Source organism: Crocodylus siamensis, chromosome 12 (assembly GCF_052110815.1).
Source record: "Crocodylus siamensis isolate JL-2025a chromosome 12, ASM5211081v1, whole genome shotgun sequence".
Lineage (NCBI taxonomy): Eukaryota > Metazoa > Chordata > Crocodylia > Crocodylidae > Crocodylus > Crocodylus siamensis.
In genome coordinates, this window is record NC_143406.1 from 46,088,267 (window position 1) to 46,115,696 (window position 27,430).

Here is a 27,430-nt window from a genome sequence, read left to right on the forward strand (position 1 = left end):
CATGGAGAGGTAAAAATAAATGGCCACATGTGGCAGCTTCCAGTACTGGTCACAGGGCCTTTAATCAAACCAGGAGAGACTCCAGCAGACCCACACTGGGCGAGGGGCACATGCAGCCCCTTTCATGTCCTGCCTGACGGCACAGATCCCTCTGGATTTAGCACCACATGCAGGTAACAGCTTGGTGGATCTCACAGCACATGGCGGATGACAGAAGCTATGGCACTGGGATGGAGAGAGAAGTGTAGAATTTCTCTAATTCATGACAAGCCCCAGCAACAGCAAGGGCTGGGTTGTTTAACACCAGGACTTCACCTGGACCTCCCCTCCTACAGAATGGGAGGTACGGAGAGTTGCTGGCATGGCTTGGCCAGTGCTGGGCTAGGATCCTCAATAGGTCAGGCCTGCTCAATGCTGGGCCAGCTGGAACAATGTTCTGGAAGGGACAGTGCAACACTGGTGGCTCTGACCTGCTGCATTTTCCTGCCCAGTGTCCACTACCTCCCTGGGTCTCAGTCCTGCAGCAGCTTGTGTTTCACTGTTGAGCTCTCCAAGCAGAGGTGGGCAAAGAGGACCCCAGCAGCCGTGCGGGCGCGCAGCTCATGCAGGTCAAAGTCATGGGCCCATTCCACCTTGCCCCAGCGCTGGATCTGGAGAGGGAGGAAGGGGTCAGTCCACCCAACAGGCTCTCAGCCTCTATGTCCTTTCCAGGAAAGGCATTTCTCAGTGGTGGCATGAGTGACAGCCTCCAATCAGAGACAGTTTGTGCCAGGTCTGAGTTGTCTGCACAACCAGGTTCCTGCTACTAACACAGGCCATCTCTTCTGCAGGGGGAAGCCGCAGCCCCCCCAAGAGCACAATGGGCTGTTTGGCCCAGCACAGTGCCCCAGCCAGAGCTTTCCAGAGCCCAGTGGAGCAGTGGGCACCCAGCCAGGCAGAACCCCATCCTGCTGCTGGTTATTTGTGCTGGGAAAAAAATCTGTCACAATGGGATAATGCTGACTTAAAGAGAAGCTCCAGAACTGTTTACCTGGTACTCCTCCTCCAGCCGAGACAGCAGCACAGCTTCCTCAACTGTTATGCGCCTATCTATCAGCCCCATGGACAGGATAAAAGATTTCAGCTGGTTGATCATGTATTCTATCCCTGCAGGGCATGAAACAACAAACCAGGACCACCATTACTTGGGCAATGCACCAGCAGCATCTTTGTGCACGCTAGGCAATGCTCTCCTGGGATCAGGTAGACAAGCTATCCCCAGCCCCTTGGATCTGCGCACTCCAAACCCACAGCCACCAAAAAGCCAATGTGACATCCTTTGGCTCATCAGGACCCTTCACTACTGCAAGCAGCTTCCTCGCCAGCTGTGAGCAACCTCCCTGGCATTACAAATGTGTCTGCCAGGAGAGGATGAAATCAAGTGCTCTGGCTTGCATTGAAGTCAGTAGGTATCCAGGTGCTCAGCACCCCTGAAGAAAAAAAAAAAAAAAAATCAAGCGACTGTACAAGGGCAGCAGGCAATGAGGCAAGAATCCTGCTCAACCTGAGCTAACAGTGAGGGCTGGGGCCAGCACCAGACTCAGGAATACAAGAGGTGTGTCCACCAGCTTTGCCTTCCCCGCCTGCCCCCTGCCCCAAGGAACAGAGAACAGACATGGCCAAGTACATTTGGGGAGGACCTGGGGGGACTACATGTGTGGGCAAAGGAGCTCTTTCCCCACAGCATGGTGCTCATAGCTTGGCTCAGTGGTGCAGCAAGATTCCTGGGGATTGTGGCAGTGTGCGTAGTTCATACCAGCTTTACTCCAAAGAGGGAACAACCAGTAGGTTGAAGAAAGGATGCCGAGAGCCAGATTTAACCAGGAACAGGGAGAAGATGATCTCAAAGATGGCCTAACTTTTGACCCCTGGCACGGCCCAGTCATGGCTTGCATAGTGCTGGGCTTGGGGCAAGGAAATGGCCTTGGGCTTGTTCTCTGGAACTGGCGCAGCAGCACATAGCCAGGGCAGCCAGGCTGCCATATGACAGTGGTCGCCTTTGAGAGCTAAAGGAGATTCCTATGCATTTGAGATGGCTCAGACCCAGGGAATTCCCCTTCTCTACTAACAGGGCATAACACACTGCAGTGTAAGTTCATAGGGCCCCCCTGTGCCAGGCCTAGACAGGCCCTGCCCTGAGGCACTGGAGGAAAGTTTGAGGTGGGATGTTTCCTTCTCCACCCCACTGATCCAAAGCAACCTGCAGATGAGAACAGGATGGGTTTCAACTCTGACAAGCGCAAGGTACTGCACCTGGGGAGGAAGAACCAGCACCATACCTACAGGCTGGGGAACTCCCTTCTCATCAGTGCAGAGGCAGAAAAGGATCTTGGAGTCATTATTGATGCCAAAATGAACATGGGCCGACAGTGGGGGGACGCAGTCAGGAAGGCCAACCGCACCTTGTCATGCATCCACAGATGCATCTTGAGCAGGTCCAGGGAGGTGATCCTCCCCCTCTATGCGGCACTGGTCAGGCCACAGCTGGAGTACTGCATCCAGTTCTGGGCGCCGCACTTCAGGAGGGATGTGGACAACATGGAGAGGGTCCAGAGGAGGCCACTCGTATGGTCAGGGGGCAGCAGGGCAGGCCCTACGAGGAGAGGCTACGGGACCTGAACCTGCTCAGCCGCCACAAGAGAAGGCTGAGGGGGATCTAGTGGCCATGTACAAACTAGTCAGAGAGGACCAGCAGGCACTGGGGGACTCCCTGTTCCCCTGAGCACTACCAGGAGTGACTAGGAATAATGGTCAGAAACTGGCACAGGGTAGATTCAGGCTAGATATCAGGAGGTGTTACTTCATGGTCAGGGCGGCTAGGATCTGGAACCAACTTCCAAGAGAAGTGGTGCTGGCTCCTACCCTGGGGGGTCTTTAAGAGGAGGCTAGGTGAATACCTTGCTGGGGTCGTTTGACCCCAGTACTCTTTCCTGCCATAGAAGGGGGTTGGACTTGGTAGGGTCGGAAGGGACCTAAGCAGATCATCAACTATGAAACCCTCCTCTGCCTGATTGGCTTGTCATTTGCCTGTGGGGAGGGAACGTTTTCCCTGTAGACTGATGCCTGGAATGACAGACAGATGGAGAAGCTGCTCCCTTTACCTTGCAGCGCCCACATGTTGTATGAGGCCAAGTGGCTGCTGAAGGTCTCGCTGGTGCTCACGGGGATTGTGGGCCCAGTGATGCTGGTCGACGAGCCGATCGTCACGTTATACCTGGAAGAGTTGAACGTATGCTGGCATCAGGAACCCCCGCTCCAGCCCAGCACCCTATGTCTTGCAACACCATTCTCCCCTCCCTGTTTGCTCCTGGGCACCTGAAGCCATTAGGACCAGCCTCTGTCCTTCAAAGCCTCCTTGGTACCCCTCTGTGCCCTCCTCTCAGGGCTGACAAGCTGGACACACAGCACACTGCCCTACTGCCACCAGCACTCATCTGAGCTAGTGCAGGGATGAGCGCCTTAGGCACAACACAGAAAGGACAGAGCCTTTGGCTTCTTACCTTTTCTCTGCCCATTCGATCATGGGGTCCCACTGGTTCCTCTGCAGCTCCACCAGGGTAGCTGGCTCCTCCACCCTATAACTAGGACCACCAGAACTGACCATCACAGACAAACCACCAGCTGTCTTAATGCCACATACAGCAAAACCCCCCTGGAAACGCAAGCCCCTTCCCTGGGCTGGCAGGAGATGCCAGCTTGCAAGGAGCACAGGGCTGCCCTCAGTTCCACATTGGCAGAAGCTGCAGGCCCCACAGGGACCCACCTGTGGGCATAGCTGCCTGCCAGCCCACGTACCACGTGAAAGGGATGCAGCCTGCTTCTGCTCTGTGGTAAATCCAGCAATGTCTGTGGGCTTCCAATGGAACAACGTTCACAGGTAAGGCAGGCAGCTCAGGCCCCAGCTAATTACAGCATGGAAGTGTTAATTAGTGTGAACAAACCCATCAGGCCACCTCAGAGCCCCAGAGCAGCTCAGGCAGGTCTCTGTTCCCAGTTTAGCCTAGAGGCCAAGGACTGGTCCAGCCCTCAGCAGTCCCAGAGCTCAGGGAGCAGGAATATTGGGTCACCTGAGGTAAAGGAGTGCTCAGGGCAAATGTAGGGTAACACCAAGTGCAGACAAGGAAAAAGGCAAATCCAAGCTGCTGCACTAGTAGATACCCAGGACCACCAGCAACACCTCATGGGGGGAAGCGTAGGCCTGGGAGAACACCTCAGAGGCACAGAACGGGGAGGAGATAGAGGCCTGCTGGTGCAGAAACAACGCAGGTTGGCTTGGGTTGAATAGATTCTCTTGGAAGGGATCCCAAGTCCCCCCACAGCCGATCTGGCCTGGCCGGGCCAGGTGTTCCCCCAGCGAACAGCAAACCTAGCAGGTCTCCTACCAGATTGTGTCTGTTTCCAGGAACTTAATGGCCGCTTGGATGAGCTGTGTCTTGTCCCGCTGGGTTGGGTTGTCCAGAGCTGTGTTGCACAGTGTGGTCTGCAGACAAGAGGCAATAAGCAGAGTTTCATAGATTGTAAGGGGCTGGAAGGGACTTTACAAGATCACCAGGTCTAACACCCTGCACCAGACAGGAAAGACAACTGGGGGCCAGGTAACCCCAGCAAGGAGACCATCCAGTCTCCTCTTGAAGATTTCCAGGATAGGTGACTACACCAGCTCTGGAGGGAGTTTATTCCACAGTCCAGACACCCTGACGGTGAAGAAGTTTTTCCTAATGTTGAGCCTGAAACAATCTTCCAGGCGTTTATGGTCATTACCCCTGGTTTCCCCCAAGGGTGCCCTGGTGAACGATTGCTCACTAAGCCCTCGATGCATTCCCCTAATGTAGCAGTAAGCTGCTACCATGTCTTTTCTCAGCCTCCTCTTTTTCAGGCTGCAGAGTCCCAGGTCCCTCCGCCTTTCCTCGCATGGCTTGCCACGCAAGTCTCTGATCACACGGGCAGCTCTTTGGACTCTCTCAAGCTTTCCCACGTTCTCCTTGAAGCGCGGCGCCTGGGACAGGATGCCGAGCAGAGCGAAAGAATTGCCTCCTCGGCTTCGTTAGCGAGGCCAGAGATTTTCACGGGGCCACGGCCCCTAGCAAGGGACAGAGGGAAGAGGAGAGACTGAGCCGGGATCTGAGCATCCGGGGGCATCAAAAGAGTCGTGGCAGACGCGTCCTGGTCCCGTGCACGAAGAAAGCAGCTTCGGGCACCATCAGGGACGAGCAGCTCCAGCCCCCATCTCCTCCCGCGAGGCTGCTCTGCAGGGCGCCAGGATGGGCCTGCCGCGGCGCTCACCAGGTGCATGGTGTAGAGCCGGATGGTGTCCCGCTGGGCATCCCACTCGGTGGCCACGGCCACGGCCAGGGCCTCGCTGGGCACCGTGAAGAGCTTGGCCTGGGGGGTCCTTAGCTTCCTCTGGTCCAGGTTGATTTCGAAACCTCCTGGGCAGGCAGAGGAGAAGGTCTGCGTGGCCCCAGGGAGAGCCGGGCGGGGGGAAGGGGCCGCTCACCCTCCCCCCGGCCCCACTCACCTTCGCCCCGCGAGATGCCCACGCGCTTGTAGAACCGCTTCCGCTCTAGGGGGAGACAAGGGACCGTGAGAGCGGAGACAAGGCCCCGGCCCGGCCCGGCCCGGCCCGGCCCGACCCACCCGACTCCTGCCCCTGCCCCGGCACCTGCGGGCGGCGCGTAGCCCCGGGCCAGGCGACGAGGAGGCGGCGCCCGCAGCAGCCGCCGGCAGCCGCACCACATCCCCGCGGCCCGCTAGGCGCTGTCCCTGGGCGCCGCCATCTTGCCGCGCCGCCAGGCCAATCCGCCTCACAAACGCGCTTTGTGCCTCGCGCTGCCCCGTCCCCGCGCCGGGGGCGGAGGGGGGAACTACGCGTCCCGGCAGCCCCCGCGACGCGCCGGCGCCACGTGACGGGCCGGCGGGCCAATGGGAGCGCGCGGCGGCGCCAGGCCGAGCGGCGGGCCGGGGCCGGGGTGGCCGGGGCGGCCGGGCCGGGCCGGGCCGGCGGGCGGGGCCGGGGCGATGCCGGTGCGCAGCGAGTGCTGCTGCGCGGGGGGCGCCGGGCGCGGGGCCGCCGCCAGCCTCGTGCCGCCGCCGCCCATCAACACGGCGCAGCCCGGCGTGGCCACCTCGCTGCTCTACAGCGGCGCCAAGTTCCGCGGGCAGCAGCGCAGCAAGGGCAACGCCTACGACGTGGAGGTCGTCATGCAGGTGCGCGGCCTCCCATCTGCCCCCCCTCATGTCAGCCCCCTGCCCCCGCGATCTGCCCCCTTCCCATCATCTTCCCCCCTTCATATCTGCCCCGCTCCTGGGGTCAACCCTCCCCGTTATCTGCCCCTTGCTACGTGTCCCAGCTCTGCTATCTCCCCCCGTTTTATGCCACTTGTCCCTGCCCCCCCATTTCCTTCCCCTCTTGGAGCCCCGCTGCCGAGGGAGGTGCCCCGGGGCAGGGCAGGGGGCCCTGGGGCGCAAGCCGGGTGCAGATGCAGTGCCCGGGGCGGGGGGGCTGCTGGGTCCAGCTCCCTTTGTCTCTAGCGGAGCTGGGGGCCGGGGCATCCCCGGGGCACTCCCCTCGGCCGGGGCCAGGCCCAGCCGGGTCTCTGCCCGCCGGGCGGTTCCTTCCCGTGGGAGGCCGGGACCGCAGCTCCCGGATCAGGGGATCCCTGTCCCCACCACCTTCCCGGCCCTGTCCAGGGTCACGTCCGCCTGGCTTTTATTTTTAGTCGCGGGCGCGACGGCCTTGGGCAGCGCGGGCGAGCCAGGGGGTCGTGTGGAAAGAAGCACGCTGGATATCCGATCCTCTTGTAAGGCCGCCTGTGGCTTTGTTTCCAGCCGGCCTGCGGAGGCACAGCCAGTGCTCAGTCACCTATAGCGAGCCTGTGAGAGCATCCGGTGCCCGGGCAGGGCGGTCGAGCAGTGTCCGAGTCCAAGGTCAGCCGACCTGCCGAGGGCTTGAACTGCCCTGTCAATCCTGGCTGACAGCGCCGTGCTTGTCAGCCGCACGAGTGTACCTGAGCCCGCTCGTTTCAGTGGAGACATCCCATGGTGGATGGGCCTCACTACAGGCCCTTTTTCTCCCAAAGATTGCCGGGGCTCCCGGCTTTAACCCTCATGTCACACGTGTGCACATCCGTGTTCGTGTGTCTGCCCGTGTCCTCCATGGGACCTGCAGCTGTTCCACATGGGACCTTTACAGATGGGAAAACTCCTCCTTCCCATTCAACGTCTGCGTTTTCCAGACTCTTCCACATGCCTGGAGGTTTCCCTTGGTCATTTGGAGAGTCCAGAGCAAAAGTTTCTGTAGCTACCGCGGGCCTTGAGGAAGCTCGTAATGGAAGAGCTCAGTGCCTTACTTCTCTGTGGCAGATGCATTTGGTAATTAGTTGTAAGCCCAGTCACAGGGAGGAGAGAAAGCAAAGTATTGGGATTATGAGAGGCACTTGAGGGTACACGAGGGCTGCTTCTGAAGGCAGAAGATCCCAAGAAGGCAGCGCAGATGGAAGGGCTCGTAAAAAGCCAGACGTGGTGGCGGGGTGGGTAAAGAGCAGTAGTTGGGAACACTGTGGAAGCGAGGGTAGATGATGTGTTAACAGAGTTGACTTCAAAGCCAAAGCTGGTAGCCAGGGCCAGGGGAAGAGGAGACAGATCTTGCTCAAGAACATCCCTTCTGGTCTCTTTGAACCACTGGTAGCATGTGGCTGGAGCAGGACCACAGTTTAGGACACCAGGATCTCATCTGAAGTCTGTCTCTGAGGCACTGGGGCCGAGTGAATCACTTCTGAGTCCTTTTCCTCTCTGATCCCTGGGCGGCAGTCCAAGGTCTTACTAATTCGCTGGAAGCAGGTAAGATGTTCCACGGTCGTCTGGTCAAGGCTGGTGAGCGAGGTCCCTGGAAGTGATCCATTCCATGTTGCTCACCGCTGTGTGATCTCGCCACAAGCTGAGCCGTGCAGTCCTGACTGAGCCTCTGGAGCCGTGTGCTGATGGGACATAGGCTCACGTGCGGTTTCTGTGCTCTCTCCCCCAGCACGTGGACATGGAGAACTCCTACCTCTGCGGATACTTGAAGATCAAAGGCCTTACAGAGGTGAGCACCTTCTGCAGAGGAACTAGGAATCTTTTTCTCCTTCTGGAAGCAGGGAGTAGGTGTCCAGACACTGGTATGGCAGGGCAGGGCAGGGCAGTGGCTTGGAGACTACTTGGTTCAAAGAGGCCTGAGCTTTCCTAAGCAGCAACCTACTTTGCCAGTGCGCTGGTCTGATGAAATGTCTGGTGAAGTAGGTTGCTGCCGACAAAATCTCATGGCTCTGAACCAGGTAGGCTCTCAGGTGCCACCCTGCCTTCACTCCAGACTAACACAGTCAACCATCCCTGGTGTCGAGGGATAAAGGTCCAGCCGGCTGATCCCGCAGCAAAGCTGGCAGAATGAGCAGAGTCACTTGCATTTGGCGGCATTGCTGTGGGAGATGAATGTAACCAACTGTGTGGAAAACTTGGGTCCAGATTTGTCCCTGATGTCACTTTAAGTGCTGTGCTGGACCAGTGAGCTGGCTACAAGCATCTCTATGTTGCTTAAATTAAAAACAGACAGGCAAGAGTTTCTTTGACCTCCACCTTTCCACCCTCAGCATCTTGGAGCTGCTTCTGTTTTCAGTAGAAGTTCAGCAAGGTGACTGGGGTAATGCTCTGGTCATCCAATACTGTTCTAGTGCTGGTTACAGGCTTCTCCAGCGGTAGGCTGCCTGCTCTAGCAGGTGATACGCAGCAGCTGGCCTCTGCCCTAGGGTCTGCCAAGCTTGCACACAACAGACCTCTGGATTCAGGATTGCTCTGGGATGTTCCAGGAGCAGGGGAAAGGCCTGGAAAGATGGCTGGGGGAGGAGGTGGGAAGGGCTAGGCTGGTGCAGATATACGGGGAAGCATAAGATGATTTGCTCAGCACAAGGAGGGGGCGTCGCAGCCGTGTCTCAGACCACGTGGCGTCTTACTGATGAAACTGTTTGGTGAATGGGTTCCTCTTATCACCAGATCTCTGGTGTTTCCGATGCGAGATCTTTCGAACGCCTTTCAGTCCCCTCTGTGTGTGCTTGCTTCTAGGAGTACCCAACCCTCACCACCTTCTTTGAAGGTGAGATCATCAGCAAAAAGCACCCCTTCCTGACTCGGAAATGGGATGCGGATGAGGACGTGGACCGCAAGCACTGGGTAAGCCAGCATGCTGGAAGCTGCAGCAAGGATCGTAGCAGCCCTGTGTGCACCCCGTGGCCAAAGGGGATGTGCCAAGACTTTAAAAAGAGCCGGGGTTGTGCCTGGGGGCAGAAAGGGCCTGAAACAGTCTGTTGAGGGTTGTTCCAACTTGCTTTCTGCTGCCTGCTACTGTCATTGCCCCAGACCAGACCCCTTGTGTCAATGACTTGTGCAGTTCAGTTTGCAGATGGAGGAAGCTCTTTTCTTGGAACTAGCAGCTGGCACTGGTTTGGCAATACCTGAGTAGCTGAGTCTATGCCACAGTCGCCAGGGGAAACAAGCCCTTGGAGGAGCGGCAGCTTTGGGGTCCTCTGATTAGCAGGGGAAAGGCCTTGGCAGGCTCAGAGGTCCTGCCAGCCAGGAGGAGTGGCATGGGCTTGTGGCAGATGGGCCCAGACCTGGAGGGAGTGTGGTCATTGGGGGTGCCTCCACCCCCTGCTTGGCGCAGTGGAGCACCTGCTGCCAACAGTACCTTCCACTGCGGGGAGGGGCAGGCGGAGGGGGTTCTGCCAAGCGCAGGCCTGGGAGGGGCAAGATGCCCCTGCACAGAGCAGGGATGCTGCATGGATCCCTCGCTACCTTTGCCCAGCATGGGCTGGGAAGGGTGCGTGGTTTACAGGCTCTTGCCTGCGAGCTGTGACTGCAGCCGTTTCCCCAGCAGTGGTGCATGGGTGCTGGTGTGATACAGGCCTCTGATGTCGGTTGTCCCTACAGGAAGGGCTGACGGGAGGCTGGGGTTCTCCAGTCAGTTGGTATGTTTCTACCTGCAGTCATTCACTACAAGTGAATCCATTCATTTAAAAAAAAAAAAAAAAAAAGGGTCCTTGATTGGTGGAAGGGGCTGACTCAACAGCCCTGGGAATGGAAAGTTATTCATCTCATGAGAGCCATGCTCTCCCAGATGGTCTGCAACCAAATGAGAGCATGGTTGGCAGGGAGGGTTGTGTGTGTGTTGGTGGGGAGGGTTCTCTTTCCATGGCCTCCATCTGACTGTGCCACTCCATCTGAGTGTCAGCCAGGGACCAGTAGGGCTGGCAGGGCTCAATGTGGAAGCCTGCCCAGCCTAGAGCCAGACTGGCCCCGGAGCCAACCCCTTGTCTCGCTGCTCAACTTGAAATCAGTGGCTTGCTGTCTTGGAAGCAAACTCATAAATTGCTGAATCAGGAGATGAGGGAAAATCCCTGCTAGCTCCTCCACTCCCAGCAATGCAGAGCACGGTGAGACGGGTCCGGCTGGGAGCAGCTCTTCCCTCTTTGAGTTGCGTCGTGCGTTGAGCTCGCTCTGTTCAGGCAGCAGCCTCTGTGTTTCCTGCTGCCCTCAGGGGAAGTTCCAGGCCTTCTACCAGTATGCGAAAACCTTCAACTCAGATGACTTTGATTATGAGGACCTGAAGAATGGGGACTACGTCTTCATGAGGTGGAAGGTAAAGGCCACGTATCTGTGTACCCCCCAAATGCTGTCCACGTGTTATGAGCAAAAGGCATGGACTGGGCCTGCTGAAGTGCCAGCCTTCTTGTAGCTGCTCTGGCCAAATGGCATCTATTCCCCTTGCTGGAGAGGGTTGTCCAGTATTTGCTTCCTGTGAAAAGTGACAACTTTTACCCCCCTCAGCTCTTGTACGTAAGTGGAAGGGGTAAAAGAAACATGTACTCCTTCCTGACTTGGGTCCTTCCCAAAGCTTTGGGGGAAAAGAACACTTGAAAAGAGTGAGGGGGGGAAAAAAAAAAGAGGGAGAGAAATCATGAAATTCAGACGTCGGTGGATTGTGGAGGGAGGTGAAAGAAGTGAAACTGCTTCAAACTTGCTCCTAAACATTGGCTAGAGACCAAATTGGCAGTGCCTCTAAGACTGATAGTGGAAATATGAATGAAATGATAGTCTGTCTTTGCAGCTGTTCTGGTTGTAGTGAAGTCACAGCTGTGACCTATGCACACTCACAGTTTCGTTCTCAGTCATGTAGGGTTGTTTATCCCCCATTCATTTTCTAGTGGTGGGCCCTTGCCTTGTAACATGTAAGCAGGCATGTGCCTGACCCTGTTTTCCTCATTCTCTTGTGTGCAGGAGCAGTTCCTTGTCCCCGATCACACCATCAAAGACATCAGCGGTGCTTCCTTTGCTGGGTTCTATTACATCTGCTTCCAGAAGTCTGCAGCATCTATAGAGGGCTATTACTACCACAGGAGCTCAGAATGGTAAGGGAGTGGGAGGCATCCTTCCTCCCACAGGAGTGACTTTGTCTCTTCTGCTGTGCTGCCCTGGAAGTGGTGATGGGAACGTGCAATGCCACTAAAGGAATGTGGTTCTGCCTGCTCCCTAGTGCACACCCTCCCATCTGGGAGGCTGGGGTGGGAGGGGAAGGCTTCTGAGCATTTGGCTTCCACAGCTGGTCTGCCTGACCTCCTGAATGGCGCAAAGTACTGCCCATTTGCATCCCTGTCACTGGTCAGGCACATGCTGGAGAGCAGAGCAAAGCTGAGGTCAGAATAGCTGGTGTGTGGGCAAGGCATCTCTGTGTTAATTGCTGCTAAGTGCTCCTGCTGCATCTCAGCCACTCTCTGAAAGCTGTTTGAGAGGCTTTGCTCTGCCTCCCTCATTCCCTCCCCTGCTTGTCTAGCATCCGGTGGCCCAGATGACTCATGCCTCCGCAGAAGGCTGTTGCAGGGAAGCCATGACATGTGTGAAGAGTGAGCAGTGCCTTGGATGAATGTGCTGCCTCTCCTGCTGCAGCTTCATCCCGCCCACTTGCCCTCATTCAGAATTCACTTCCCTAGCCAGGGCCGGGGCCCTTCATTCCTTGGCAACAGCCTGCATGCACACTTGTGTGTGGTGGTAGGAAATTAGCTATGGTCATTAGTTCCTCCTCTGTTGGGAGCTGAGCTGCTGTGGCTCAGCTTCCCCTGTTGTGGGGCCAATGCATACATGCAGGCACTTACCATGGGGCAGCTGCTGTGCAGTGGAGTTGTGTCCCCTCGTGCTGTCAGCAAATTGTCCAGTGCATCCATGCCCTTCTAGCGGGGCTTCCTTCCACTGGTTAGAGCTGTTGGGCATTACCAATACAAGGGGATCACTAGGCCTTCTAGACCCCTGGGCAAATAGCTCCTGCCTTTGGTAGCTGCCAGCTCTGAAAGGTGCTGGCTCTGTGACCTGCCAGTAGTCTCTGCTGTCCAGAAGGCTCCTCCATCAGCTAGAGACACTGTAAAAGGGACTTGCTTCTCCCTGCCATGCATATGGCTGTCTCACATGCCACAGAGGGCCCTTACAGGTGTTAGCTCCGGGCTTCGGCTCCCTGCTTCCCAGTCTGAAGTCCCCAGAGCATTTGCTGGCAACAGCTGGAGAGTGGGGAACTGAGGAGGGAGCCAACTCCTGTCCATCTCCTAGCTAGCCCCAAAAGGCAGGGTTCCTTGGCCTCCCAGTAGGTTAATGACTGGCTGCCCTAGGGATGTGCAGGAGGTCAGATGGCTGGGGAGGGAGACATCACAAATCCTCGCCTGCCAATGTGGCTTAGGGCCATGCTGAACACACTCAAACATCAACCTCCTTCTTGTTTGGGAAGCAGCGATACCTGAAAACCAGCCTGCCCCATGCATGGCTACAAGACTAGATGTAAGATCTTGGGCCTGTGTTCTCACAGGTATTTAGCCATCCAACTTCCACTGCCTTCAGGGGTTTATGGATGTCTGGGTATCTGGGCCTTAGCATTAGGAGTTGGAGTGTGCGCTTCAGTTCAGGAATGGAGCAATCAGGTTCTAGGATTGTTGGATAGAAGACTGGCCCGCTGCCTCTGGTCACTGTCTCCTTCTTTCTCCTTCCCCTCAGGTATCAGTCCCTGAATCTCACCCACGTGCCCGAGCACAGCGCGCCCATCTATGAGTTTCGATGACAGCCACACGGGATTGACACTGAGCAAAAAAAAACAACAAACCCCACAGACTGGGCAGGAGGGACTGTCTGCCAAGGGACCTGTGCCCTGCTGGAGCAGGGGGCGCACCACTCTTCTGCCCACCAGACTTGTGAAAGAAAGCATGAATGTTAACCCACCCGATCCAAGGAGCATGGCTGCTGCAGCTTGATTCTCCCTCCTGCCCTGTGGCAGTTTGATCTTTAATCTGGTTTTAAAGCTACCTTGAAATGCACTTTCTTATTGCACAGCTAGTTTCTTTGTTGCTGAGACTCCTCCCGGCTTCCTTCAGGAAGGGCTTTCTAGTTGGAATCCATGGCGTGCTCTCGGAGTAATATGAAAGCGTGAGCTCAAAACTTACAGTTTCATGTTACAGCCCAGGCTGGGTGGAAATGGAAAGAGCTGCAGTTGCTTGCGTTTGCTACCCTGTCTGCCACCGCTGACTCAGTCGGAGCCCAAGTGTGTCTACACATTAGCAAGGCTCTGCCTGGCAGAGAGAACCACTGAGCTGCAGAGGCGGCTGCGGGTGGCGTTCGGCTGAGACAAGTCCGTAAGACCTAATGACCTCTTCAGTTCATGCTGGCTAACGAGGTGGGCCAAAGCTGCAGATCTCAGGAACACTGGCCACTTGCGCTGTTGGGAAGAGAAAAAACTGAAAGTCCCCCGGCCCGTGACAGCAGCTCGGAGCTCTGCTTCCTTGGTGTATATTTGCTCTTTACTTAACTTAAGAGTTGAAAAAAAGAAAAAAAAGCCTAAAATTTAAAAAGAGACTTTTAATAAAAAAAAAAAATATTTTTATGGTTCCTTTTCCCAGGACCCTCTGGTACATGCACAGTTCCTCCCAATGACACTTTGCCGTTTTCACATTGAAAACAGTGAATGTCTCCATCCATTTGTTTTCTTTCTTTTTTTTATATATATATGTATGCAATCAACCAGCAGCTTCAGAAACCTCACCCTAGCCCAGCAGCATTGAAGCAATGACACTTGATCTCTGCAGCATTTGTACCTGTCCCTCCTGCCACAGCGACAACCCTGCTTTGTACCAAGCGAAGGAGAAAACAAAAAGCGTCTCCCGTGACAGAAATGCTCAAGTGAAATCACTTCCGCTTGTGTGCCAAAGTGTGTGCGCGCGCGCGTGGGCTTATTATTATTTTTTAAGACCTTTTCAGAGTTGGCACCTGTTGTACATTTAACGCGACACTCGCACGTGTGGGGCTTTTGTGAGAATTTGACCTTCGGCCTTTCTGGCTGTTTTTAAAAAAAACAAATGAAAATGGAAGAGGGGTGGTGGGGGAGCAGATCCATACCACGAGACAGCCAGTTGGCTTTTTCAGAAGGTGTGCCATTTGCCACAGGGAAAGCAAAGCCCTTCACTTACCGAGTGCTAAGGTTTTCATTCTTGTTGTTTTTGGGGGTTTGGGGTTTTTTTAACTAACTTTTTCCTTTTCACATTGTCTGTACTGTATATCACAGAGGCTGGATTGCTAGTTTAAGCCTTAACAGGAAAGTATTTGGGTGTCAACTGACTGACTTTATGTATTTCAATTTGGGAGCTTGAGTTACTTTGCTTAGCTTAACCAGGCTGGTTGGATCCATGCCCCAGCGCTCAGAGCATCAGCCTGTTGCAGTTTATTGCAGATATGTCCTGTTCTGCAAAATAAATTGGGGAGGAAAGTTGCCTAACTCTACAAGCAAGGTGGTGGGGTGGGGTGGGAACCTGCCTGCTATGTTGGAAAAGGCACTGTTGTGTCATAGTCATGTGTGAGGAGTGGGAAAATGACTAGAAGACAAAGGCTGGGGTGATTCCAATGAAGATACCAGGGAAAAGAAAGGGTGGGGAAGGGAAGTGGCAGGTCGAAGGTGGATGTGATGACAGAGTGACTTGGTGAAGGCAGCAAGGATTCCTGTTGCTGTCTGTTGGAGGGGGAGGAATTTAGCCCCTTTCAAGGAAAATGGCATTTCCTATCAGCAGATATGGAAAACATGTTTATTTTCTTGAAACTAACCCAGACTGGCCTGTCTGCTCTAACCCCTGCTGAGAAGGAACCAAGTTTGTCTTTTCAAAAGGCCCCTTTTGCAAATGGAAAGATGCTGTTCCCTGTTCATTGTTTACAGGGCTCTGCATGCAGTACTGTTGCTGGCACCTGTCCTGACCTCCCCTCCCCTTCCCACTCCCTACTAAAATTGGCATTGTGTCACCATTTGCGATTTCCAATACTATCAGTTGCAGCTGCCTGCAGAGAATGGGTTACAGGAAAATCCAGTCTCTATCCAGGAAGCTCTTGTAAGAGGTTTCCTGAGCCTCTGAGACTTGATGCCTCCAGGGGCAGAATGGTGGAGGTGACTGTGGCTTCCCTACTCTCTTCCCCTCCCTGCCCCACCTATTTATTTAACTACCATAAAGCATGTTTCAGCTGAAAGCCAAAATCACCTCCATGCAAAGCTGGGGGCTCAGATATGCAGCAGATCCTGAAACCAAACTGCTAATCCTAATGGAGTGAAAAGGGGCTGGGTTTTCTTTCTTCTTTTTCATTCACTAAAGCCTGAGTTGGACTTTTTTCCCCCCTCTTTTAAACTGTTTGATAAGCTAAAAGGAAATGCTATGGGATACATTGTATTGTGGTGAAAGAACTAACAAGATGAGGCTTCGGGGAGAGCAAAAGACTGGATCTTTGAGACTCAGAAGAGTTGGGTTTTTTTAAAGCTAAGTTGGCTGACTACTTATTTATAGATGAAATGTGGAAAAGGGACTGGGGCTGGGAGAAGTATTTTGCAGAGCTATCAACATCCAAATTAAAAAAAAAATGTATTTAAGGAGCTTATGTGTGTGTGTATTGGTGAACCTCAGCTTTGCAGGAGCGTGAGCTGCATCGTGCTGCTTTAATGATGTGTCCAAGAATCCGATAAACCACTCGGCATCTCAGATTAACTCCATGGGCTGTAATTGGAATAGAATTGCAGGAAGCAGATCAGCTAAGGATCACGGCAGCTCGGGGAGCGGGGCCACTGTGAAAACTCTGCCTGCTCATTAGCTTTACAGAGGGCTTTTCTGAGCCACCACACCTGGCTCTCTCCTTTAGCTTCCTTTTCAGAGCAGCCCTGGCTGCCTGCCAGCTGGCTGTCGCATCTTTTGACATCTCTTCCCAGACTTACCGGTGCAGTAAGGATGGTCGGCTCTGCTCTGTCAGCTTGGGAACGGGGCCGCTACAGGAAACCCAGTGTTTTCACTAGTTGTTCCCCCCCCACTTCCTTCTGATAAGGCTGGAAATTGTTTTGCCATTTCAGCATGGAGTCACGCTTGCTGACTGTAAATAGAGGGGACGGAGGGAATGCCAGTATCCACAAGGACGGCTTTGCACTGTGATTCTCAGCCCTTTAGGACTTGAGGTGCCCCAGCTGGATCGGAGGCATGCTGGCTAGATTCAGAACACCCCTGACTAGATGGGAGGTGCCACATGATGGATTTGAGGCACCCCTGGCTCAGTGCAAAGCACTCCCAGCTCAACTGGAGGTACCCCAGCTTGATTCAAGACAGCCCTGACTGCATTTGGGGCACCACAGGATAGATTTGAGGTCCTCCTGACTCAGTGTGAGGCACCCTAAGCTCGACTGGAGGTGCCCCAGCTCGCTGCAAGACACCCCAGCTGCATCTGAAGCCCCGCAGGATCGATCCGAGGCCCTCCTGACTCAATGCAAGCCACCCTGAGCTCGACTGGAGGCACCCTGGCTACATTTAAGGCACCACAGGGTGGATTTGAGGCCCCTGGGCTGCACTGGGCGAGCCGGGGCCTCGGGCTGCACCGGAGGCTGAGGTCGCTGCACTGGGGGGGCCCCTCAGCGCCCCGGAACCCGGTGCCCCGGGCTGCAGCGCCGGCCGGACCGCGAGGCGGGTGCACCGCCCGCGCCAACTTCCGGCGCGGGGGGCGCGGGTGCGGGCGGACCAGCCGGTGGCGGCGGCCACTTCCGGGCGGGCAGGCGGCCGGGGCGGCGGAGGCAGCAGTGTGAGGTCCCGTGCCCTCCGCCCCCCCGGCACCATGGGCATCCTGGAGAAGATCTCGGAGATCGAGAAGGAGATCGCCCGCACGCAGAAGAACAAGGGTGCGGCTCCCCCATCCACCCCTCAGGCGGTGCCGCACGTGCCAGCGATCCTCGCGGCGGTGCCCGCGGCGAGCGGGGGGTCCCGGGCAGGCCCCGCTGGGGCCGGTTCAGTGGGCGCATGGGTGATGCGGCTCCGCCGTCGACAGATTCGTCAGGGGGAGTAGGGCTCGGAGATGCGCCGCTTACTCCAGGGCGCCCCTCCGGGTACCTAGAAACAGCGGCCACAAACCGGCGGAGATTTAGCCGAGAGGTCGGGACAGGCGTCTTCACCACGAGGGCGGCCAGAGCCCGGCAGGGGCTCCGCGGGGTGCTCACCCCCACCCGGCGGCCTTCAAGAGGAGACCGGACAAGCTCCTGGCTGCGGGTGTCTGACGCCAGCGCTCTCCCCTGCCCAGGGCAGGGGGTCGGACTCGATGACCTACTGAGGTCCCTTCCGACCCCAATATCTATGAAATCCGCAGGCTGGGTCTGGCACGTGGGCTGGATCTCGGACACCGCTGTGCTCAAGGGCTCGGATCAGAAAATTCGGGTTGGAAGGGAGCTCGGGAGGTCACATCGAGTCCACCCCCTGCTCCAAGCAGCACCAGCCCCAGCTACATCCTCCCAGCCAAGGCTTTGTCTAGCCAGGGCTTAAACACCTCCAAGGATGGAGAGCCCCCCACCTCTCTGCATAGCCTGTCCCACTTCTTCACCACACTCCTCGTGAGAGGTTTTCCTCATATCTAACCTAAACTTCCCTTGCTGCAACTTAAGCTCATTGCTCCTTGTCCTGCCATCTGCCCCCACTGAGACCAGTCCAGCTCCATCCTCTTTGCAGCCCCCCTGCAGGGAGCTGAAGGCTGCTGTCAAATCCCCCCCGATTTTGTTTTTTGCAGACTAAATAAGCCCAGTTCCCTCAGCCAGTCCTGTGCAGGGGGGCACACCTCCCCAAGGAGGGGAGAGACTGCCTGCCTAAAGCAAGGGAAGAAAAGCATGGAGCCCCAGAGCCTGCAGGAGTCCTCCCCCCTTTCCCTGTTCTGGAGCCTCTTAAAGCAGCACCTGCCTTTGTTTCTGCCTTTCCTGCAGAGCCAACCTGTCACCGGGGCCAAATGGACAGTGAATAGTTAACGCAGCACAGCCCGTTCCATGCTTTTATGTCCCAAATACTTGGCTTGCTCAGAGGTGTAGTGCTGTCCCTGGCTGTTGAGTTACTAACTGCTGGGTTTTTTTGGGGGGGTTTCAGCTACGGAGTATCATCTTGGCCTGCTGAAGGCAAAGCTGGCCAAATACCGGGCACAGCTGCTGGAACCCTCCAAGTCCTCTGCAGCGAAAGGTGAAGGCTTTGATGTGATGAAATCTGGAGATGCCAGGGTAGCGCTGATCGGCTTTCCCTCTGTGGGTAAGGTCAGTGAGTATCCGAGTGGACTGTCTAGCATGCGCCCCCCCCACTTCTCCTGCCTTTGTCATCCCGTCTTTCTCGGCTTGTCTTGTTGCCAGGTCTGCTCGCTTGCCTTTCTGTGTATTTTAACTTCTCAAGGGCTGGTCACAAATGCATGGGGAAGACGTGACTCAGTCTCTGAGCCTTGAATGAATAAACCTTGCGGATGCTTCCTTGTTCTTCTCCACCTACTCCCCTCAACCCCCACAAGGCTGCTTGATGGAGCCCCAAACCTTTCTGTTTGTTCCCATTCAATGCCTGCACCACTGACAAATTTGTGAGACTTGCCTGGTGACTGACATTCTAAAAGCAGGGTATATCTCCACCTTACAGGCTAACTAAATACAATCCAGAGAGAGCACAAGCTTTCCTGAACTCAAGTTAGCTTTGTCAGATGCTGTGAAGGGACAGCATAGAGCAGAGTATAAAGTGTTGTGAGTGATCAGAATGCAGTCAGTGGGGAAGGGGGAGTGCTGAGAGGCAAACAAGCAGTAACCTGCAGGAACAAAGGGTTCACAAAAGCTGATCCAGGTAGTCGGCTAAGAATCCGTAGTCCGTTTTAACCATACATGTTCAAAAGAACATGGTGAATGTTCCATCCCTCTACAGTTCCCATACCCCATATAATCACAGCACATGGCTTTGAAAACTAAAGTAGGTTCCTCCCCAGCTGGGTCCGGCAGTTAATGATGCGCATTTTCGCCATCAGTCTTCACACAGTCACTGGTGCTACTGGTTGTTTATCTGTTTGAAATGCTGATCTCTTGCTTTTCAGTCCACGTTCTTGAGCCTAATGACCTCCACAGCCAGCGAAGCTGCCTCTTACGAGTTCACAACACTGACGTGTATTCCTGGTGTCATAGAAGTAAGTGCAATTCTCTTACCACTGACATAGTTAGGCAGAAAATTGTAAGCGTGTGAGCTGCGTGTGTGTCTGCACACATATGCCACTTCGACCTATGGAGGCTAAGATGCAGGTGCATCCAAAGGCCCCTGCTCCACAGCTGACTGCTTCTGGAAACTGTTGGAAAGCCTGTGATCATCAGCCGTGTTGAGTCTCCTGGAGCTGGCCATGCTGAGTCAGAGCTCTCAGAGGCAGTGTTCCTCCTCCAGGACTGACAGCCTGCCTTGCAGACATGGCTTCTGCAGTTAGACTGACCATAGAGCAAATTCAGATCCTCAGCTGAATTTTTTTATACCAGCTCTTGGTGCCATTGACCAGATGGCTGGAAGCCTTGACAGATTTGTTTTTAATGATGCTTTAAGGCAGGCAATCTGTGCTGTAATCAATTTGGAAGAGAAAACAGGCTGGCTCCTATCCTTGAGGGGTTTTATTACTGGTGCCCCAACCACCCATCGGGTAAGAAAATTGTAAAGAGCCTTAAACTGAAAAGCATCTGGGGATAATACATATGCAGAGATCAAAACTGAAGGGGAGTTAAAGATCAAACTTGATGGCCATAGAAGCAGGAACACACTCACAAATCTGAGCCCCCTGCCTGCCTTTGCTATGCTGCATAGTTAGATCACTTAGGATTTTACTGCTGCTGCGGATTTGCCTGCTCCAAAAAGCAAGTGACCTTTAGCCCTTGAGCAAAAAGAGCACTTCTGTTAATGTATTGCATTAGAACTTGTGGCATGATTTAATAGCTCTGAATCCAGCCAGGGGCAGCAGTGTTCATTTAGCTTCTCTGACTTGTTAGACCAGCGTTATCTGGCCCATGGGCTCCCCCACGAGTCCAGAAGTTCAACGGTGGGGGAGCGGTGACAGCATTAACTGCTGCAGCTTCAGAGGGAGGGGGAAGTGGAATTTCTGTGAAGCTATTCAAAATGGTTTAATGGTCAAATCTCTGCAAAATTTTTTTCCTGCTCCAGGGAGCTGTGAACTGACTGAGCCAGACTGCAAGTTGCCCTCTTCCTGCTGCAGCTTCCTTGATTTCATACATGGGCATTTTGTTTAGCTCCTTGCTCAAGGCTAAAAAGGCAGGGGTCTTGGAGGGTCATGTTAAATCTCCCCTATTTCTGCTTCTTCTGCAGTACAAAGGCGCAAACATTCAGCTCTTGGATCTGCCTGGGATCATCGAAGGAGCTGCACAAGGTGGGCTGGCACTGGCATTATGGTCATTAGCATGGGGTTGGGGAGCTTGTCTCTCACGTGGGAGCAGACCAATGCATGTATGCTAGGCATGTGTACACTGTAGTCAAGGGCATCACTGTGGATCATGTGGACATGGGAGATAAGTTTCAACCAGCTGTTCTGGTGCTGATAGCAGAGCCGTGACAGCACTGAGCTCAGCGGCGACTGGGTAATGCCCTGGCAGCAAGCCCATGCTGAGCTCCCTGCTGCAGCTACACCGCCACCTACTTAAAAGCCGCCTCTGCTGTATCTGAACACTGCAGCCACCCATTTCAACTGCCACACGGGCATCCCCCTGTCTGCTGGACTTGGCATGCTTCCCCAGCCTGCCGGCAGAGGGAGTTGTAGAGCATCCAGCCTGTACATCCTTTTCTTCCTGCTCCCACCCAATGTCCAGCCCCTTTAAGGTCTATCTGCACTGTTCTCTTTGCAGATCTAGGCATCAAGCTGTGGCTCGTGTTCTTGTCTGACTGCAGCATGTTTCAGTCCATGGTCATTTCCAAGGGCCTTAGCCTTGCCCACACGACACCCGCCCACCAGGGGATTACAGCCAGCACAGGGATGTAACAGCAGAGCACAGTTCCTTTGTGGTTTCTAAGAAGTTTCATCTGAGGAAGTCTTTGGGTTTCATAAAGCTGTAGCTGTTCTGCCCTGTTCTCCTCCCAGCGGTGTAACCTTTTTCTTCCTTTGCAGGGAAGGGGAGAGGCCGTCAGGTGATAGCTGTGGCCAGGACTGCGGATGTTGTCATCATGATGCTGGATGCTACAAAGGGTGAAGTCCAGAGGTGAGGGCCTGGAGTGCTGGCTAATGGGCTGCTTTCTGCGGGACCAGGCCACGTAGATCAGTGGAGAATGCCAGCTCTCGTACATGTGGGCTGCGCATGGGATGGAAACGTGGTGCTTGAGACCTTGGGTGGAAACACCTCCTAGGTAACTTGGGGGTAGCACTTATAGAGCTCAGACTTTGTGGTTGGATGTTCATTAGCACAAGGCTAACGGTTCTTGTACAGGTGTCTTTACATCTTCCTACCTAGGCTGTAGTCCTTGGGTCCTGACCAGATATTATGCTTCAGGGCCCCTGTCAGAGTTGCAATAAAGATCTAGGTGAAGGTACTCCACACCAGAGCTCTTGTCCCTCTTGCTGGGCCGAGCCCCATGTAGCAGGAGCTAATCCTCAGTGTCCCTGCAGGTGTCTCCTGGAAAGGGAGCTGGAATCTGTCGGAATCCGCCTGAATAAGAGCAAACCAAACATCTACTTCAAGGTGAGGTTTTTCAGGTGCAGTCTGTGCTGTGCTCTTCCTCTCCTTTGTCTCCACTGAGCAGAGGGGCTCTAAACTCTGGCTGAATGTTCAAGTTTCTTTGTTCCCTTCATGCAGCCAAAGAAGGGTGGAGGCATCTCCTTCAACTCGACAGTCACGCTGACGCAGTGCTCTGAGAAGCTGGTGCAGCTCATTCTTCATGAATACAGTATCCTTTTGCACAGAGTCCAGGCTGGGGCCACCTCAGTTGACTGAGATCCCATCCCTCCGATTAGCAGCTGGCTGGGCAGACGTAAGCTAGGATGGAGGTCTGATTGCATCTCCAGCACTGACTGCAGAGCACATTGATCATGATGGTGTGGTGGCCAGATATAGTATTAAAGCTCATGATGATATAGTTAAGAGCAGTAAGTCAGGGGAGAGGAAGCCTGCCCCTCTTTCCCCACCCCATACCCCTACGTGGCACCAGTGAGTCAAGCCTAAGCAGAGGCTGCCCTCGGTGTTGAGGCGAGCGAGTATTTTCTGCCTTAATGATGCCCACCTCAGAAATCTTCAATGCTGAGGTTCTGTTTCGAGAGGACTGTAGCCCTGATGAGTTCATTGACGTGATTGTTGGTAACAGAGTCTACATGCCGTGCTTATACGTGAGTATCCTAGAGACCTCCTGTTTTCTGTATTGCTAGGGGGGCCCTAGAGATTGAGGCCCCTCAGTATCTAATGTCCTTTACCCTTAATATGCCTTATTTTGAGACAGTTGGGTTTGGGGTTCATCGCAGAGCTTCTGTTTCACAGGATGCAGTGTCATGCACTTGGTGCCATCCAGTGCCCTCTTGTGGCGGGTCATGTGATTGATGTAGCTGGTTGTATGCCTGATGTCCGCTCTCACGTGGGACAGGGGCTTGTGTTTTGGGGGCTGAAAGTTCCTTTTGGTTTGTTGCTGACGACCATAGTGTCTGGGCATATCTGGCTCTGGTAGGTGACAGGTGCACTGCACATCTGGAGGGCTTCATTGGATAAAGTTCTGCTCCTTCTAATTAAAACCAGGAGGCTAAAGAACAAAATGCTCCAGGTTGACCCCAAAGATAAAAACTTAATGTAGGAAAAGGTATCAGTTCATTCAGCATCTGAGTTTCTGACCATCCCCCCCTCGATGATGGGGTGGAAGTCGTATTCTTATGCTGAGCTCCTTCTGTGTGTGCTAGTGATGGCCTTTCTGAAATATGTGGCATTTCCTTTCTGAATCAGGTTTACAACAAGATTGATCAGATCTCCATGGAGGAAGTTGACCGCCTGGCTAGGAGGCCCCACAGTGTCGTGATCAGGTATGAGCTTGCCAGTGTGCTGAGCTGTTCATTAGAGGAGCTCTGCTCCATGGTTATTAACAGGTAGGCAATGGCTTCCTTCTGTGAAAAGGCAGATGCAAGCTTGAACTAGCCAGGTCTCCGGGCTTATTCAATAAGACCTGGCGCTATCTCTGTCTGGGGGCCCTGCCACTTGTAGCCTAGCATCCTTTTTGAAAGCAGGGTTTAGTTCCTCCTGTAAGTTCTGCCTCTGCTAGGCCTTCTGGAAAACTTCCCCTTGTCATCTAGCACTTCATAAGCTTCTCAGCAGGGTTTCTGTGGACTCGAGAGGAGAGGGGCATGACTAATTTGGTAGCTGACCCATTCCCTCCTTTGTATTCCTCCTCCCTCAGCTGATCAAGGACAGAAGGAGTATTTTGTTTGAAAGAATAAAAGTTGCTATTTCATGCAAGCTTGTCTGCATTTGCCTGGAGTCAATGGGTGTAGAAATGGTGGCCCTCCCACCCTTTGCTCTGCTGGGAGGCAAGGGGCTATGCAGTATGCAGACTAGGTTAGGCATGTGAGTGCCAAGAGAAAGAGTCAAAATGTTGGTGGTGTCTTGCAGCTGCGGGATGAAGCTGAACCTAGACTACTTGCTGGAGAAGCTGTGGGAATACCTGGCGCTTACCTGCATCTACACGAAGAAGAGAGGACGTAAGCCAGCATGGCAGTCGGAAATTTGGCAGGGCCCTTCAAAGCCCCAGTGGCAGCTGGTGCCCAGCTCTTGTTGGCTCTCAGGGGCGTTGGGCATTGGGCACTGCACTACCCAGAAGTTTCTGCTCTCTTGGGGCATCGGCAGTGGGTTACACTGTCCCCAGTACAGGGAACACTGCTCCATTCAGACCCAAACTTGCCCCTGTCCCTTCACACCTCTTGTCTTTGTGCCTCGGCAGTACAAGAGGTGAACCGCAGCCAGGTTTTGCCCTGGGGGAGGTTTCATCTTGAACCAACCTCTCCCCATTTTCAGGGTCCCTCCTAGCATTAATTAGGCAGCAGCCTTGACAAGATCAGTCAGGTGGCAGGAGGAATTGTGGGGGAGGGCTTGAGCTGTCCATAACGAGTGCACTGCCTGATTGTGCTGGCTTTTTAAAAATCTAGCTCTTGGGTGAGTGGTGCTATTCTCTCCCTCTTGTTCTGTGCTGTGTAGAGAGACCAGACTTCACAGATGCCATCATTCTCCGGAAAGGGGCTTCTGTAGAGCACGTGGTGAGTAAAAAGATGTTAAGAACATACTGACTCCAATCAGATGTCCTACCCAAGCCTGGCAGTTGGACTCTGCATATTTCAGGTGGTCTGTGACAAGCCCTGGTGCATGTGGTGATGTTCTGTGCTCCTGCAGGCTGTCTTTAGTGTGGCCTACCTAGTAAGATCCATAATCAGGAAGGAGATCCTTAAGAGTCTGACCAGAGGAAAGGCAACAAAGCTGCAGTAGTATGCTTACCTACTTCCAGGGCCTCGCTCAATGGAGCTACTGCTGCAGCGCTTCCTGTGAGAATGTTTTGTAGGCTTTGTTTTATTTTGGCCACAATCAGAAAATCCCCTCCCGGGCACCTGTTGTAATGTAGTGGGGACCCATTGTTTCTAGCACCTAGATGTCACATGTGGAGTGCCACAGGGACTAGGAGGCTTGTAAGATGTTGACAGGACTTCCAAATCAGATTCTCAGCTGGTCCTGTAACACAATGATGGGCAGGCTGTGAGAACCTGGATAAAACAGAAGCCAGTATATAGCGAAGCAGCAGCATCATTTAACTCTGTCCGTCCATCTGTCTTATTGCAGTGCCATCGGATCCACAGGTCGTTAGCCAGCCAGTTCAAATATGCCTTGGTGTGGGTAAGTGTTTGCCAGTCACTGACTTGGGTTTCCTTGTGTCCCCTCCTGATGCGTTCCAACCCTTGGCTTTTTTTCTGGTTCAAAGGGAACCAGCACAAAATACAGCCCTCAGAGAGTAGGATTGACCCATATGATGGAGCATGAAGACGTCATCCAGATTGTCAAGAAGTAGCCCTCTGAGCTTCTGATCACTGGTGCCTGACCTCGTCCACGTCTGGAAAATCAGAGCTGATTCTTGTGACCACATCCAAGCCGGCAGCAGGCTGACATGCTCCAGAGCCACCAGGGCTTCAGCAAAACTTGTTCCATGGAGACGGGGAGAGACAAGGAAGATGCTAGTAACTGGCGGGGAGGGTTTTCCCACCTGGGGACATTTCAGGCCAGGCAGCTCATTGCGTCTCTGGATGCTGAACCATGGAGCCTGTTCTTTTGCAGCAAAAGTCACCCCCACAGCTTTCTACACCTCCATGGACTTCACATGCGTCAATGTGTTGCACCTGTCAACAACTCCTCTGGTCAGGCAGAAACCTGCATGCAGCTGTGACTTCACTCCAAGGTGTTGATGCTAGACAGGAAGTCCATTGCCTCCCATTTGCGCCTGCTTGTGTCTTTTAATCTAGGCACACATTTAAAGTGAGAACAAAACTGCCCCTTCCCGGCTCCTGTGATACCAGCCCCACTGCACTTCACAGCTGTTCCAGCTTCCTCCTTCACCATCTCAGCAGGTTGGGGCTCCCGACTCTCATGTCTGAGAGAACTTTTGAAGGTCCCTCCTTATCAAGGACACTGCTGGCCCCCTGATGCGGCTTCTAGGATGCCCCGCTTCAGTCCACTGTGCTAAGAGCTGAATAACAAAACCCATGGAACAAACACATCTGCTTTTCACCAAGATGCAGCAGGGACATCTAAGAAGAGCTCCAAGGCCTGCAGAGGCTTCACTTCTGTCCACATCATGGGTCAGAGAGCTGCTGTTGGGGATCCCCTCCACAAGACCACTCCCTCCCACATGTTCTCTTTGCTGCCTTCTTCCCAGATACTGGAAAACCTTTTGTCTCCCAGTCATGCATCGACTCATCTGAATTCCAGCCGGAACTGTTCAAGCCTGAGGAGCGTCTGTGCAGTGGGATATATTTTTGGTTAAAACAAATAATGCTGCTTCTTGGATGGAAATCTTCCCTCAGCCATCTGGGGCTCTCTGATCATGCCGTCTCATTTACGTCTCATTGCTGAACAGTTTATAGTGCCTGATAGAGACTGGCTCTTTCTCTCCATGAGCAAGAGCTTCCAATAGCTTTGAGTTACTTTCACAATAAAGCGACTTTAGTCCAACGCAGGATTCTTAACCATGACTAATTTGGTAGCTGACCCGTTCCCTCCTTTGTATTCCTCCCCCTCAGCCAATCAAGGACGGAAGGAGTATTTTATTTGAGAGAATAAAAGTTGCTATTTCATGTGAGCTGTCTGCATTTGCCTGGAGTCAATGGGTGTAGAAACGGTTGCCCTCCCACCCTTTGCTCTGCTGGGAGGCAGGGGGCTATGCAGTGGATGGGCTAAGTTAGGCAGTGAGTGCAAAGGGAAAGGAATTTAAAGATTGTCCAGGGACCGAGCCACAAGGGTGACTGAGTTCTGCCTGCCACCTGTCCCCTTAGCGGCTTTGCTCACCCTTGCAGGGCAGAGCGAGACTGGAGGGGAGTAATTTCCAAGTGAGCTGCATTGTGCCTGAGCTGGCTTCGTGCAGCTGCTTCCTGAGTTGTGTGGGACACTGCCATCACGCCAGCTGCACCTGCGGTGTCTCCAGGGCACAGCCCCTTGGGATCCACGTGCACTTTAGGTTGTTGGTGTTGGACTCAGGAACAAGGGGAAGGCAGAAGGGGTGCGTCCAGGATGCAGCGAGGGCCTGAGGCCCGGTCCCTTCCACCAGTGGCTGTGCAGGTCCAGGCAGTCAGGGCTGCGTGATGGACTGGAGACTGCTTTTATAATTGAACTGAATTAGAAATCGTTTGCAGGCAATAAGGGCTTTGGCTTTCACCTCCATTCATTTAATTCAATGAGAGGTAGGTGCAGCCTCCGGTGACTCGTCTCACAGCTCCGGTGAACCCATCTGGCCTACAGCGCGGGGACGTATATAACCATCCCTACCCGACAGCTTAACGGCATTGGCTG

At 54.1% G+C, this 27,430-nt stretch overlaps 3 protein-coding genes across 5 annotated transcripts; 2 read left to right on the forward strand and 1 right to left on the reverse strand.

Moving 5' to 3' along the window:
* Positions 1–43: 43 nt before the first annotated feature.
* On the reverse strand, positions 44–5,890 carry ATPAF2 (ATP synthase mitochondrial F1 complex assembly factor 2). 2 transcript variants are annotated; one of them, XM_090023549.1, is made up of 8 exons: positions 5,702–5,886; positions 5,558–5,602; positions 5,323–5,468; positions 4,422–4,519; positions 3,540–3,620; positions 3,141–3,253; positions 1,031–1,146; positions 44–650 (listed from the first exon to the last, which is right to left on the reverse strand). In XM_090023549.1, the coding sequence occupies exons 1-8, from the start codon at positions 5,775–5,777 to the stop codon at positions 513–515; spliced, it is 813 nt and encodes a 270-aa protein (XP_089879675.1). In that variant the 5' UTR covers positions 5,778–5,886; the 3' UTR covers positions 44–512. The 2 variants fall into 2 exon arrangements, with proteins under 2 accessions (XP_089879675.1, XP_089879676.1); XM_090023550.1 differs by lacking the exon at positions 3,540–3,620 and having other exon boundaries at positions 5,702–5,890.
* GID4 (GID complex subunit 4 homolog) lies at positions 5,880–16,013 on the forward strand. Its single transcript, XM_090023551.1, has 6 exons — positions 5,880–6,246; positions 8,063–8,122; positions 9,133–9,240; positions 10,604–10,705; positions 11,344–11,474; positions 13,099–16,013. The coding sequence occupies exons 1-6, from the start codon at positions 5,962–5,964 to the stop codon at positions 13,160–13,162; spliced, it is 750 nt and encodes a 249-aa protein (XP_089879677.1). The 5' UTR covers positions 5,880–5,961; the 3' UTR covers positions 13,163–16,013.
* A 1,107-nt stretch (positions 16,014–17,120) lies between these two features.
* Positions 17,121–26,723, forward strand: DRG2 (developmentally regulated GTP binding protein 2). Of its 2 annotated transcripts, none has more exons than XM_090024315.1 (13): positions 17,121–17,281; positions 18,504–18,664; positions 19,474–19,563; positions 20,736–20,796; positions 21,529–21,619; positions 22,024–22,096; positions 22,211–22,301; positions 22,640–22,737; positions 23,339–23,415; positions 23,959–24,087; positions 24,581–24,639; positions 25,214–25,267; positions 25,353–26,723. In XM_090024315.1, the coding sequence occupies exons 1-13, from the start codon at positions 17,218–17,220 to the stop codon at positions 25,409–25,411; spliced, it is 1,107 nt and encodes a 368-aa protein (XP_089880441.1). In that variant the 5' UTR covers positions 17,121–17,217; the 3' UTR covers positions 25,412–26,723. The 2 variants fall into 2 exon arrangements, with proteins under 2 accessions (XP_089880441.1, XP_089880440.1); XM_090024314.1 differs by having other exon boundaries at positions 23,999–24,087.
* Positions 26,724–27,430: the final 707 nt, after the last annotated feature.